This window comes from Opisthocomus hoazin, chromosome 2 (genome assembly GCF_030867145.1).
Source record: "Opisthocomus hoazin isolate bOpiHoa1 chromosome 2, bOpiHoa1.hap1, whole genome shotgun sequence".
Taxonomy (NCBI): domain Eukaryota; kingdom Metazoa; phylum Chordata; class Aves; order Opisthocomiformes; family Opisthocomidae; genus Opisthocomus; species Opisthocomus hoazin.
Window position 1 is genome coordinate 46,346,372 of NC_134415.1, and position 15,302 is coordinate 46,361,673.

Sequence of the window (15,302 nt, forward strand, 5' to 3'; positions counted from 1 at the left end):
TGAGCTTGCACTGGATATGCCTAGAGACTGAACCAAATCTCCTGTTAGCATCCCATCCTCTCACTGACACATCACCTCCAGCTTTACAGCTAGTAAGATGCTATCAGACAGACATAATGCAGAACCAGTCTTCTGCCCCCTCATAGCTAGATGCTTATACCATTTAGACCAGTCCCAAAGTCATGTTTAAATTGTCCTGATTTTTGCTAAAGCTCAGTGCAGTTATTCTGCCAGCACAAGTGCAGCGAGGGATCCAAGCAGAGGAGAGTATTTTAACTAAATATTCTAAAACTAGGTCCACAGATTTAATCCTGGTGTTCTGTCACAGAGGCTGTGCCAGAAATATTTAAATGCTGAAGTTTGCCTTGATCTGGGAAAAAACACAATTTATGAAGCCGTGACCAGTGCTAGTGCCATCCTATGCCAAGTGGGACGGGAGTTCGGAGAGAGGTTCTTTACCGAAATAACTTCTTTTACCCTGGCTGAGCATGCTGCCTTTGCTGATCAGGAGCTGATCAGGAGTCTTTCTGGAGCCGTGTGATGTACCACAAAAGACAAAGCGAGTGCAGCAGGGGGATGGGAAGGTTGGGGTGGCCTTGAGAGTGTCCCGACACTTTCACATGTCCTTCAGAAGGAAACCAATTCCTGGTTCATCTTTTCCTCCTAATCCTCTGAGTGCACCATTTTTTGTAAAGCTTATTTACTGCTGTTTGTGAGCATCCTTGAAGTGCCGATATCAGTCTGAATATTAGCCATGAAATTAAGCTCTGTGTTTGCATCAGCTGGGGCTGCAGAGGATTTGTTTAAGCTTGGCCCTTCACACTGCTGCAACCATGCAGCTGGAAGAAGCGGGTGGGCTTCTTCCCTAGCATACATTTGGACTCCTAAACATTGTGTGACCCATCACAAAACGTCAGCTTCCCTCTGACGAGGATGTGGTGTTGTGCTCAGTGATGAAAGTAAGATGCCACGCCAGTAGCTGCAGGGCTGACTCTTAAAGATGGATTTCTTCCTGCTGTAGCTTCAAAGAGGAAAAGCAACCACGAGCGAGGGCACAGCTAATACAAATGCATGAAGGTCACATATTCCCTCTTAGATAATAAAAACAAAATCCATTGTTGAAGCTGCAGAGGAGATGCAAGGAGCTGTCTGCTTTCTTTACATGTTTCTAAGCAAACAGGGTGTGACCCAGGAAATCTCCCTGCCCCTCAGATGTACCTGCTCAGCCCATACTCCTCTTGTCCTGACAGTGAATGCTGTCAAAGCAAGGAACAGATTCATTGCCAATAGATAATAACTTCCATTGAAACAATTGTTATTGTTAAAATTTTAGAGCCAAGCTCTGCTCTGACTTCTCTTGTTTCATAAAGGCTACACGTATTGCAAAGATAAGACAGAAAATAGCCCCTGGGATTTTGCCTTCTTAGAGCAGCTTTGCTGAAAGGGGCAGCTTTTGTCCTCTTTCTGTAATTGATCATGATGGCATGTGCTTTATGGCTGTTTATTTGCAGTCCCCCACAACTTCCCCACCTCCTCTGCACCTGGGATTAGGTTTTCCTGCAATGAGCAAATCTAACATTCGGTGAGCAGTAATTTGCAATGTGCCATGCTTGAATCAAGCAAAGAAATAAGCCAGTATTGTTGTTATAAAGATCTGACAGATGGTAGGAGGACCCGCCTTTCTTAATCAAGTCCTGCTCAGTAATCGGAGCTAGCTCAAATCTATAACAAAAAAGAAACTGTACCCAAATGAGGATTAATGGGCTGCATCCTGGTCTCTGGTTAGGATGAGCTCAGTGGCATCATTCGGTATTGGGAGGGATAACCAAGTTCAGAATCTGACCCACTTTGGGGAGAAGTTGAAAATACCAGTTAGGTCCTGCCTTCACTTCACCTCAAATGGAGGATTCTCCCAGATAGACAACTTCATCTAATCTACCTGTAAATATTACTTCAGAGTCTGACTAGAGCATGGTGGGCAAGTCATTAGCCAATAAAAATCTGCAAAGTTTCATTGTCTTTAATTTCATTGCGGATATATTAGCTGAGTGTCTGGCCCTCAAAGTGATGCAGCTGAAATATAGGACATGATGGGCATAGGCTGACCTTGACCTCCTTCATGTTAAGACTTTTAATTTTAGAGAAGAATGAATGGGTGTTGCTCCGGGTAGCAAATAACACCTCCTGAATCTCCAGCTTTGATATGGATAGCATTTGAAAGGTTAAGAAAAAGGAAGGATTTTCGTCAAAGAACATGACAAGAATACATCCTTGTTCTTCAAAAGTGACTTATAATACAGGAACAAAGCACCACCTTGAAAAACTTTGTGTGCTTTCTGCTGTATAGGAATTGCTACCTAGAACAAAAGAGGGCACTCATGTAGTAAAAACATCTTTGTGGGACTGATATTTAAGCACAATTCAGTGAGTCAGGGAGCCTAACCACACTGTTTCTTTCCCTTTTTGCTGTCTTCCAGGTCACAAGCAGCTGAGCACAAATCCTTCATCTGCAGCTTCCACAAACACATCTACAGCTAAAATGGCGGAAGACGCTGATATGCGCAATGAGTTGGAAGAAATGCAGAGGCGTGCTGACCAGCTTGCTGATGAAGTGAGACTAAACTGGAAACTTGGGGTTGGGGTTGGCATGAGGGACACATCCACAAACAGGAGCTGATCTGGCAAAGGATTTCTAGGGCTGATTCTTTTTTCTGTCAGCTTTACTTTGAAAGAAGAATTGGAAAAGAAATGATCTGGGGTAAAATTTAATGTCACGTTTAGACCAGATTAAGGCATTCATTGATCATGAGTTTGGTTTAGGTATTAGTCTGCATCAATTTGACTGGCTCAGACCAAAAAAGCAGTAATTTAATATTTTTTGAGGATCCCTTCAATTTGCCAGACCTATTAAATGTTAAAATTCACCACTTAGGTCTCTGAAAAGTCTTAGCTGAAAATCAGACTTTATTTTTAAAGTGGAACACCAGCTGTTCCAAGCACTACCACCACAACATGTGAGCAAGGGGAGCACAAGCCTTAGAGACTTCAGCTGCCTTGAGATGCGGTGGGAACTACTGCATTAGCAAGCTGTAACAGAGAGCTGAAGATGAAGACATCACCAGTACCCTGCTGATGGCCTGATTTTGAGGGAAGGCAAAGATCATAGGAAAAACATACTGTCAGCATGAACCTGCACATTAGTGTTGGAAACTCTGTCTTTTCAAATCTAAGTGTTTTTTCCTCTGTTTTTTTCAGTCCCTTGAGAGCACCCGTCGAATGCTGCAGCTTGTCGAAGAGGTAAGGACTTGCATTTTATTTGCACTTCTGTTGTGAGCAAAAGTGATGGAGAGTCTGATGGCAGAAGCGGGGTTTTTTTAACTCACATTGCTGGGGCACTTGCCTCTCCACCTCTGCTTATCCTTACCCCTCACAAGGGTCATTCAAGACACTGTGCCCTAGTTGCCAAGTGTCACACAGACCAGCTGCTGAGACACTCTTTTGCCCATACCTGAGTATCCATTGAGACAAGCTACTCAAGACAGACCAAGGAAACAGCCTCTGAAGGTGACCCAGAGTCAGGCACAAGTGGCTGAGTTTGCTGCAGATCTCCTGGAGCCTCGTGCCAGCACTGCTCTTACATCCTCACCGTAACACTGCAAGTCAGGAAGATGAGAAGGGCCCTTGGTCTGTTTGCCCTGTCACCTCCAAATACCTCCCTCTTCATAAACACTTGCAGCTATTTATAGAGCATCGGTCACTACAGCATTTAAATGTCCCTTCTTTATGTAACTCTGAAATATTTATTAGGATTTCAGAACTCATGAGATGTCCTAGATTGACAGCTTGGAAAAGAAAGTTCTCTGATTTTCCACGGTGCTAAGGAAGGGGACCCAGGCTCAGTCCTCATGGCTAATACAGCTTATACATGCCTGGAGGGGTCACTCCCAGAAGGGTAATAAAAATTCAGTCAGGCTTCATTTCACCCTCTTCATAACAAAGGGGTTTAAAAGTTGGAAACTCCCAAACTCAGTTTAGTTTAGAGTGTGCAGCCATCAGGTGGTGGAAAACTTTGCTCCCGCCTGACAGGACATAATATTTTCAGACACCATGTGAGCCTTGGCTCTGGAGCTGGTGACATTTTTAATCAGGGTCATCAGCACTGACAGTCCCTGTACTCCTGACAACCAGAGGAGTCTCCAGCAGAGACAACGGGAAGAAAATTGCATCAGGTCCCATGTTCAGAAACAAGTACAAGCTGATCTGTAGTCTTCATGGCCTTGAAATCAATCATGACTGTGGAAGTCAACAGAGTCCAGTGGAGACAAAATTAAATTTCTGTGTACAGACAGACAGACAGATGGGTCATTGAGCATAGTTAGCATTGCTTCTCTTTCACGAACCCTTCAGATCTGGGCCCCTTGCAGGCGAAACATACGAGCAATCTGTCCCTTTTTGCTGCTCAGTTTCCTGGACATGCCATTTCTAGCTGCCACTTTGTCAACTCTATGCTGGATGCAGCTCCTGCTGAAATAAATTCAATGACATGGAAGAGAGTCTCACATGGGTACCTCCAGAAACACAAGGCAGGAGAGCGGGCTGCCCCAAAGTGCCTGTGATCTAAATAGACAAGGCAGATGATGAGTGGGAAGAGAGAGGCACAGGAAAGGGAAGTGATTTGCTCGGGGCCAAGCCATCAATAAATATCAGCCCTGTCTCTCCTGAGCCATATTTGTGTGACCTATGCACTGCATGATTCTTCCTAACATATTGAATCAGCATATTGTGAATGCCATTGGAATTTCAGTATTAAATCACAGCAAATGGCAAAGTGGGAGGAGAACTGGGACTGCTGAATTTACCGATGAATTTATGTAGGACTGTAGTGCTTCTTGGAAGAGCTTGGCATCTCTCCGGGCCTGGCTTTTATTCAGATGCTACAATATCTTCCTGTCCAAATAGAGAAGTTCCTAAAACTAGCACTGGGTAGTCAAGGGAATTCTTCTACAATTAAATGAATATTATTTTCACTAATGTGACTACAAAAGACCTTTAAAATTCTTCTGTGGTCTAAACAGTTGGTTGATTACTCCGACCCCATTTCCTAGGTAAGAGCAAGCAACATTTAGGGGGTGAGAGATTTTATACTGAAAAGACAAACAGTGAGTGTCTTTGAAATTGAACTTGCACTTCTCTGATTTAATAGACCCCAAAAAATCTAATTAGACTTCCTCGCTTAGCAGAACCTGTCTAGTGGGTAGAGATAGAAAATATTCTTTCTCAGTGAAAGAATGCTTTTAACTCTATTCTATTGATACAGCAAATCTGTTATTCCTTACTCAGGAAAAGGATAGCTGCATGTGTAAGCATCATTATTGCATACATATGAATGAATTTTGGTTAGATACTAGGAAAATACAGAATAAACAGACTGATTCGGCTCCACTCTAGAGACCAAAGAGTGCTGTCCACCCAGGGAAGCCCTATAGCAGTACAAGGCATCCTTAACGCTGAAACGTAGGTCATAGCTTGGGGGACAAAACCAATGTTCCAAAGGACCATGCCCTCCTTGCCCAGGAAGACTAGGCTGAGTTTGGAGACCAAGTCCTGGTCCTGTTCCCACCTAATGTAGGCAAGGAAAACCACATCTGTTACTCCTTCTTATTTTTATAACCCAGCATTGCAAGAAGCTGATTGTTTCAGTCCTAGCACAACAGCGGAAGCAAGGCGAAGTGGTGAGTGGCTGTTGTAAAGCCGCCACTGCTTTGCCCCAAGGCAGCTATGTACTGGGTTGGCAGATTACAAAAATCAGTTTGCTGTGCTGCTCAGCATACCTCTGTGACGCAGTTACACCCACACTGACCAATGCTCATTTGAGCTACTCAGCGCTATAAATACCTGTATTTTATGATGATGCTGTGCAATGTTTGGGCCAAAATGTAAAATAAAAATGACCAGAGGCAGAATAAGTGAGACTAAATACACGGTTGGCAGCTGTCCTGCTTGTTCAAGATTTTTACCTCTGAGCCAACTTTACGAAAAGCTGCTCCTGAACACGTGCAAAGCGAAAAGCTGTGAGTCTACTACCATCTTTCAGTGGAACCACCACAGTCTTTAAAGAAAATTGATTATTGTAGGGTGGGAAAAAAAGATAGTTTCTAGCTGTGATGCAACAAGGGAGAAAATATCAAGATCAGCACTGCAGAAAGCCCAGCCAGAAAGCACTTAGCAACATGTACAGATAAAAGGTCTGTTTTGTACATTTAAATCCAGACAGGACTATCTTCTCTTATATGCTGGGGGGTTAGTCAAGTTTGTTAATGTATCAAACCTGAAATGGTAAACTATAAATGTTTGATAACCTCATGATGCTGTGCTACACAGGACACTAAGCCCACAGTATGCTGTTTCACTAACTTCATCTGTGATTGGGAAATGAGTTTCCTGTGACTTTATTATCATAGTCAAACGTTCCTTAGTCTGAACAATAAAAGAAAAAATATTCTATTAATTTAGCATTTGGTCCAAACCTTGTCAAAGCTAACTTGAAAAATCCCTTGGACATCATTAGCTATTGGAACAGTTCTACTCGTAAAAGTGTTTTCATCTATGCAATGCCACAAAAAAATATATGTGGCACAGGGGAAGGTATTCCATAATTCTGGTCTTGGTTTTTCCTACGCAGGATTAGACCCCTTTGTCTATGTAAGCCAGCAGGGTAGCGCTGGAGTCAGGGTCATCACGCTAGATGAAAACCAGGCACACAGGATTCGAGTGGGGGTTCACAGATTCATATTGGCTGAGACTCTGAACCACAGGGTAAATTAACAGGCTGCGAAGTAACACGGCTCTTTAATCAGGCATGGAGAGACATTATGGTGTTAACAGGGTGACAGAGAACTTGGAGCAGGAGCTGAGGAAATCCATTACTACGGATGACTAAAAAAATGTTTCTTTGACCACATTTTTGTCTTTAGGGTGTTGACACTTCTTTTTAGTGTCTCTGGGAACTGCTAGCAATGTCAGCCTGTCCTGGTACATAAATGTCTGTATTAATTTATTCAAAACAAACTCTGTAATCCATATCAATTAAAGAAAAATCCTTCACTGAAGTGGAATTTCATGTGTTCTTCACAAAACTAAGAATGTATATCTGTTTTTCAGGGTATCTCTTGAAACGCAGAGAAAGTGATTTCTAGAATTTGTATTCACTATCTGATATACCATTCCCTTATACTGTTACAAAAATCACCCCTCAGGCTAAACCAAAGTTGAAGTAGCTGCCTTTTGTAGCAGGCATGGATAGGATGCAACACACTTTGTTCCTTGAGGGACTGATGGGCCCTATGAGAAGTCACCCCAATTCTCATCCTAGTTTTATTCTCACCTTGTGCGACAGTGACATAATAGCAATAATAAGAAATGATACAGCAATGCATTTCCCCTCCCAAATGTTGGGTAAAATTCAGTGAACATGTTGTTGCTGCCTTAGTTTGAGTGAGACCCTCATAAAAAAAAAATAAAGTTTTAAAAAGCTGTTACAGAAGATTGAGGATAATGTATATTAAAGGCTCCAACAGAAGTCCCAGTTATGATGTTAAACTGACCTCACTGAAGCATTGACAGACTTACGATGATGTATCTAAGAGCTGAATTAAGCCCAGAGTTTTAAAATCATATATTCTGGCTTTCTGATCAGTAGCTTAGCCTACGGTCCAGTAGAGAACCTAGGCACACGCTTCACAGAAAGCACATATTGAACCCAAACCAGTACTCATTTTTGGTTTGCTTTTACCTAAACGCTAGAGCTTAGTGCTACTGAAAGGTTGAAGGACGTCAACTTTCATAAACTTTACAAGGTCTATATTCATGGTGTTGTTTCACCTAGCGTGATTAATTTTCAAGTCAAAAGTGATTGCCTCCTGCTCTGAGGGGTCATCTGGTGTGCAAAATTGGGCAGATATCTGCAGAAAAATGGTTGACAACCCACAGCAGTCTCCATGGAAAACAAAGTCTGGGAGGACATGCCGGTCAACCTGCTCATTCCTAGAGTCAGGGCTGAGTATGTTCAAGGCCCATGCAGGAAAAATTATATGTTTTGCTCTCTGTAGTATACTTGCTTTACAGATAAACAGAGGAACTCCAGAGCTGTCAGTTTAATGCCTCAACAAAAGCAACTAATGCTGTGCCATTTTCTTCTAAAGGACAAGGGCGTGAGTTGCTTGCTGTGCCATAGCAAAATCCAGCAGTCCAAATTCTCCTCTCAAGTACAACAAGAAGGCAAGGAGAGTCAGAAGTGACTCTGGAGAGAGAAGACTCTTACAGACTGAAGAGCCGGATTAAAATGGCATGTGCTCCATGAACTCTGTAGGGTCCTGTGAAAGATGCATTTTTCTTCTCTCTGGCCTGAACTGCCCTAAGAATCCCATTTTTTGAGAATCCTTATTTTGCTGCAAACTGAACAGAGGAATGCCTGTGCAAGCACTGGAGGTTCTTAAGAAATTCCCCCACTGCACAGGAAGAAAGAAAGTCTCTAATTTTGGGGAAAGTGTACCATTGGCCCACATTTTCATAACAAGATGGACCTTGCTAGTTCTACCAATTCACAGCTTCCCAAGTAGGATCTCATTGATGCTGGTGAGCACTGGATGTAGGTGGGAACCCTTCCTGAGCCCTCAGGACCAGACAAATCAAAGCATGGCCACCAGGCCCCTGCCGTGACCATGGCTCTTCTGGGAACCTGTTATCAAGGTTTTATGATTGGTTGTGGTAAAACATATTCTTCTGGGCTGGCACTTTGCAAACACGGCTTTCATCACCTCCTGTTACATGCTCTTTAAGCAACCAGTTTGAGTGTGTCTGCTGACACCTGCTCCCACTGAGACCAAGGGGAGTTGCTATGATACTTTTAGTGCAGAAAACGCCAACATTGTCTGTTCTTGGGCCTCAAACACACTTGGTTGGCACATTTCTTCCTCTACATTCCTTTAAATGAAGAGGTTTTGTGGTTTCTAGAGATGCCTCAGTCTGTTGTCAATGAGGGTCAGTTACTGAGTGTTTCTTGCCTGCTCAGACATCTGGATGATAAGCACATTTTCAGAATAGTCCTGTCTTATAGACATGCTTGGTTTTGAGCTATTTATAAGCTCAGACAACAGAAATACTGAACTTTTAGGAAAGTCTTAATCTGTTTTAAATGAACAAATGTGATTTTTTAAATTAGCTTTACGCACTTGTTTTTTTTGTGAAAAAGCTGAAAATTAATGCTTAATAGAAACTTGGAATAGGAGGAGATTGTCACTTGATGTCTGAATCGCCTCTCTTTGTCAGTGAGCACTTTTTTATTAGCTTCAGTATGCTTTGGATTAGACCTCAGATGCAGACAAGTATATTCAATGCACAGCCTTTAATATTTTCACATTAGTATTAACGCTGTTGCAGGCTGCTCTGAAGAGATACAGTACTGCCTGATAAAATTAAATGGCATTGATGGTCAGGTAAGTAGAAGAAGATTGCACCTCTTTCACTCTGTGCAAGGATTTAATATAAAATACAAACCATAAGGTCTAATTGCTGCATTAGTCTCTCAGCATAGGTCTTACTCAGGTCACTGGACATCTTAGCTGCATAAAGGTAGTTTGCTCAGATGTTAAAAACTTCAGGAAAACAAGGTCAGAGGGTTAAGGAGCAGCAAACATTTCTCAGCCTGACCATATTTGACTCACTGAAAGCCAACAAATATCACACTACCAATTGTGTTTTTTCTGAGTCCAATATTTAGAAGGGCTCCATGTCAGACTGCACAATATTTACTCAAACACAAGATGACTCAGGACCCAAGCAACCTCCTTGTGTTTGTATGAGGTATGTTTTTTAAAATACATGTAAATCTTTTGGGGTAAGATATCCCTGGGTACCAAGAGCATAGAAAGAGCACAATATAAAGCTATTGCACATCCAGTGCTTAGCAAGTCTTGACACCTGCCCTATAGAAAATGTGAGATCATTGAAGGCTGTTTCCTTACTCTAAATAGGCAAATCTAAGATGACCCTTGGACCCTAAATTTCTAAATGTTGCAAAAACAAAAGTTGGCTGGGATTCAAGTAAATGCACTGTGACCTTAAAGTCAGCAGTGGGTACCTAGTAGAGAGCTGGCCCAGGGGCACTAGGGCACAGCAGACCATGGGGAGAGGCAGGAGGTTTTTTCTCTCCACCTAGCAACACACAAAGGGATTAAAATAAAAAAGGGGAGGGGGGGCAGGGGGAAATAATGCACCAGACTGCACACATCTGATATTTTTTCCCAGTTTCTACAGTGACGTAGACATTAAAGGCAAGAATGGGAGTGCAGAGAGAGGTAGACGAGAGTGCAATAACAGGCAGCTCACATCCCTCTTGAACTGAGCAGGATCCTCTTGAAGCAAAGCAGAGAAGCACCAGCTGCACCAGCCAGACACCCCTCAAGAGTGGCAGAGAGTCAGGCTTGTAGCTGAGCCAAGGTGGGCAGCACACTGCCAGCCTGCCTGGGAGCGCCTTGTGAGCATGGACCAGCCAGCTGACAGCCAGAGAGACTTCATTGCTCCCAGAAAAAGAGAGAAGGGATGGCAGTGAGCAGGGCAGTTGGCAAGAAGGATAATAAGTCCTTATTTTTCCTCAAGGAGGACTCCAGGTTTTTGTTCTTCACATTTCTGTGCAACTGTGGGCATCTCCCCTGCCCTCTGCAAAATCAACACCACCTACTTTATCTGGTTCACAGTGGTGTGGATGGCTTTATGTTCACGGAAGCAGCTATATTGCTGCTGCACATGTCCAGGTCACTCCCCTGGCAAACTGTCAGGCCACAGAGGACATTACTTTGTCTGTTATTGAAATGCAACAGTCAGGAGATCGTTCAGGCTATTAATTATTCACAGACATTATCACTGCTCCAAGCAGAATGGAGCTAGTTTCCCCTTCATAATTAAAAAGGAGCTAATCTGATCTGTGATATAGCTTAGTATCACAGCACCCAGAAACCCGAGAGACCTGATCACATCCCAGAGTGATGATAATGCATACAAAAACTATACTCGTGAAAGGTGCCCTGCTGCTGATTTAGGCAGGTGGGAGCTCTGAATTGCTTGGCTTTTGCTGAAGCCCTGTGTCCAGCTAAGATGATGATAAGACTCCCATTAACCTCCGTGGGAGCAGAGGTAAGATCAGCACATAGGTGTTTAAAAAATTCTGCCTTCAAGCTCAATCCAAAGTCCATTGATGCTAACGGTGTCTTTTGGCTGAACTAAAACTTGGCTCAAACCCATATCTATTAGATCTCCAAGCCAAAAAATATGGCTTAATCCTATTAAATATTAGCCTGCTTTAAAATGGATTTCCTAAGTGGGTAAGCTTTCTGACTTCTGTGTCGCAAGGGCTATGTACAAACCATTATGCCTCCTTACCAAACATGTTTGGATCATATCTGTTTTCCTTGGGAACTTCTATGAGATGAACATACACCTGCAATGTCAACACACTCTTCTTCTGCTTCGGAGAACTTGGAGATAAACCCTCTGTTTTTAGACATTACTCTTGTGTAAAGTGATTATTTTAATCTCAAAGTCCAGTACTTTGTATTTTCTGCAGTAGTTTGGTATCCCAGTGAATCCTGAGGGCTTGATGGTACAACTGAGAGTATCCAGTTCCTTGTACAGCGTCCAGGCACATAAAGTCTTTGGACTGTGCCACCAGCCCCTTATGACCTTGTCATTCCTTTCACTGTTATTCTTTTGTCTTCCTATGTCCCATATCTAGGGCTGAGTGTTCCCTCACTGATCTTTCTTTCTCTCTCTCTTTCTTCTCCCCCTCTCTCTCCTTACCTTGCTACCACTATCGGGATGTAGAGTAAAGATGCTGGTATCAGGACTTTGGTTATGTTGGATGAGCAAGGAGGTAAGTTCAGATTGCTTCAGTAAGGAAGTATAACCTTTCTCAGAGTACTGTAATAACTGTGTGCAATCCTGAAAATGAGGGCTGTAAAACACATGTGTGGTTGTGCATAAGAATTGGAGAATCTCTTTCTTTAGCTTTGTTGTCTGACAGAGGAACGTGCAATAACTGCGTAAGAGTCTGCACTTCTTTTGATCTGTTTCCCATTAATGTCAAAGAAAGCTGCAGGCTGAACTCAACCATCATTTTTTTCAGCAAGCTTTGGGTCAAGATTCAGCTACACAATGGGAAGATTTGCCTCCATAAGTGTAAAATCCAACATTATTTATGCAGGTGTTATGTAATTTTCTCGCTTGCTTTAGCCACAAGTTAAAAGCATGCATTAAATGCAACCCAAAAGAAGGTAAAACAGGTTTAGTTTGTGTAAAATTCAGTTGCTTTTCATATAGAAATTTCAGTGAGGATAACAGGAATTTAACATTAAAAGCTACCACATGATCAGCTTGTTACAATTGACCATAGAGGAGCTTTCAATCTTAGACGAGTCCCTGTCAATGGATGACAGTGACAAAGGCAAAGCTAAATGTATTCAATATATTCCAGGAAATTACATTTTTGGCCTTCATAATATCACAAAGAAACAGGTAGCTTCCCCATCCCCAACAAAACTAATAAGTCTTCATTTTCTGCAGACCCACAGCACCAGCAAAATGGTGTTTCCAACGAGAAGGTAAATCAAAGGAGTATAAATTTCTACCACTCTGTATCAAACCAGCCCCCCCGAAAAGCCCTTGTCATTATTTACTATGTAGCATGATACAAAACTGTATTAGGAAATGTTTTCTACAGAGGTAATGCTGTATTACTCATCGAGCCCAGACGATGATTACAGGCAATGGTACAGCGTTGCTGGAAAGTGGACTGCAGAACCTGACAGACCCTCTTAATCTCTAATATCTCTGCCTCTCTGGCACTAAAATGAATGAAAACTAATAACAGGACCTAAACACAAAGTATTTTCTTCTATTTGCTTTTATATATATGTCTCATTTCTTCCCCCCTACATCCATCTTTAGGGAAAAGAATTTAACCTAACTCAAATTTTGTCACATCGACTCATCTTGACAAGAAAAACAATTACAGAGAATATTTTATTGCCTTTGAAACTTTTTTTTCCTGAATAACAGCAGTAAAAGAACTATCACTGAGTACAGAAAACCAGAAATCACTTGTGTTGAAACAGATATGGCACCTGACTAAATAATATGTTTTGTTTCAGAAGTGAATTATGTAGTTAAAATAAACGACAAATATTGTCAGAGAAAGTCTGTAAGTACCCAGGTGTGTCTTGCAATGTAATTCACAGGCAGATTAGCAGGAACTTCAGTGGTTCCTATAGCTTCCCTTGTGTTTAGTCTCGGGAAAGTATGTTTCTGTTCTTTAACTGTTATTTTTCCACAGATTGCTAGGAGGCTTTATTTTGGTTCTAACCCTGAATGTTGTTTTTCACTTTGGAGTTCTACTATTGCTAAACCCCTGTATGCACAAGTTGTCCCACCAGCTCTCCAGTCGTGCTAGCAAAGACAGTCCATGTGAGCCAAGGAGCTGAGACTGGACCCACTGACTTCTTTGGAGTCCAGGGAACTCAGTGTTAAACTCTCATTGACAGTGAAACCTGGAATGTATATTGTATGGCCAGAGATGCAGTTAGTCAATACCTACAGGAAAGAATCAGACAATTTAAAAGCCTCTTTAAATTGGTTATGGTCATGCCTAAAGTGGTTCAGTAAATAAAGCTTGTGACTATACAGAATGAGTTTCTCAAGGAAAACAGCCTAACAATGCTACAAACCCTGGGAATACTGTAACCAGTGTACTATGCTGAATGTTTAATTAAGTTTTGTCCATTTTAGCTATATGCAGCTGTAATAATTCCTCATTTTTTTTATTTTAGCGATAAAGGACTTGTTATATTATTGGGCAAAATTTGCTAATGATGACTTTGAAACCTCTGTAATTAGTACCATGTGTGCAACTCACGGATGTCTCGGCAGATTAGCAGATTAAGGAAATAATTTGCTAACACTGCCATGTGATCTCTTTTTGGCTGACTGCACAAGTCACTTAAGATTATTAGGTGTTAAACAGACAAAACCCATGACATTGATCTTTCCAGTGGGCGGCAAGCAGAGTATCTAATCTCTGCAGTTGCTTGAAGCTGTGTTTCTAGGTTTCCTTACAAAATTGCTTGCTTTGAAGTTAAACAGACCTTACAAGGAAACCTTTGAGCTGATCTCAACCTAAATAACGCAAAGCAGAACTCACTTTCTGATATCAATAACCAGAAGTCTTTGGGATCATAAAAGGAAGTAAGTCAATGTAATTTTACAGTGCTAGGTATCTATACAGTAAAGCCAGTCTGGCTAGCTCCTGTTGCCTAGTCATTTAGCACAGCTCGCTGCACAGCAGACCATGGAGCCTGTTATGACCTTACAGAGATGTGGAGCTGCACAAGAGCTTTCATTACTCCTCTTTCACAGGAAATGGGACTGCCATAAAAACTAGAGACCTCCTTCAGTGCCCTCTGAAGTCACTGGGAATCTGAGTGGGCTTTTGTAGTAGTTTCTCTGCAATACCAAGAGTTCTCATTTTTTGAGCCAGGTTTTGTCACCTAAACCAGTTTAACACAGTCCTTCCCCTGGGGAACCCACAAGAAGGAGCTAAGAGGTTTCATTCGCCTTGGAGGGATTTTTTTCCATCAGTGAGAGTGTCTTTCCCAGACCCCATATGCACCCATAATGCTTACATTTTTTTAAACCTGGCCTCGAGTCAAGATCCCTTAATTAATTATTTGAATACAGATATGTACATAATGCTTTAAACTAAAATGTTTACAATTTACACTAAAAATGTCATGCTGCAGAGGATTATTGAGCAGTAGCAATTGCTCTGCTTCATTAAATACGTCTTTGAAACACACTAGCTCACAGAAATGTTAACATTGGGATACAGGCTGGTTAAAGGCAGACCGTAGAAATGAAACTGATAGTACAAAGTGGGGATATGAAGATACAGCTGAACTGCAGCCATAGCAGGGGTCCCAGAATGTAGCTCTCTTTCTCCAAAGGAAACTCCCATCAACTGGGAGTATCAGCAGGCAAAGATTTGGATCTTCAAGGACCCTTTTAGGTATGATGATGTCCTCATTCAGTTTATTACAAAAGAATTTTGTTCCTGTACTCAGAACAGGGTGGAAGGGAGAAACTTTTCTAATACCAACAGCAGTAGCACAGCCATTTTTTCATCTAAGCCATTTTTCATCTAAGGCAAGACAGAGGAATATCCACAACTTTGATAAGCCACAAAGAAAATGTCAGTG

At 41.9% G+C, this 15,302-nt stretch overlaps 1 protein-coding gene across 2 annotated transcripts in view; it reads left to right on the top strand.

Annotated features, from left to right (window-relative positions):
- Positions 1 to 15,302, top strand: part of SNAP25 (synaptosome associated protein 25) — a 64,241-nt gene that overhangs the window by 31,331 nt on the left and 17,608 nt on the right. For both annotated transcript variants that reach the window (XM_075413487.1, XM_075413486.1), the window contains exons 2-4: positions 2,478 to 2,611; positions 3,256 to 3,297; positions 11,878 to 11,926. In XM_075413487.1, coding sequence (XP_075269602.1) covers positions 2,540 to 2,611; positions 3,256 to 3,297; positions 11,878 to 11,926 — 163 coding nt within the window. In that variant the 5' untranslated portion in view covers positions 2,478 to 2,539. The remainder of the gene's footprint in view (positions 1 to 2,477; positions 2,612 to 3,255; positions 3,298 to 11,877; positions 11,927 to 15,302) is intronic.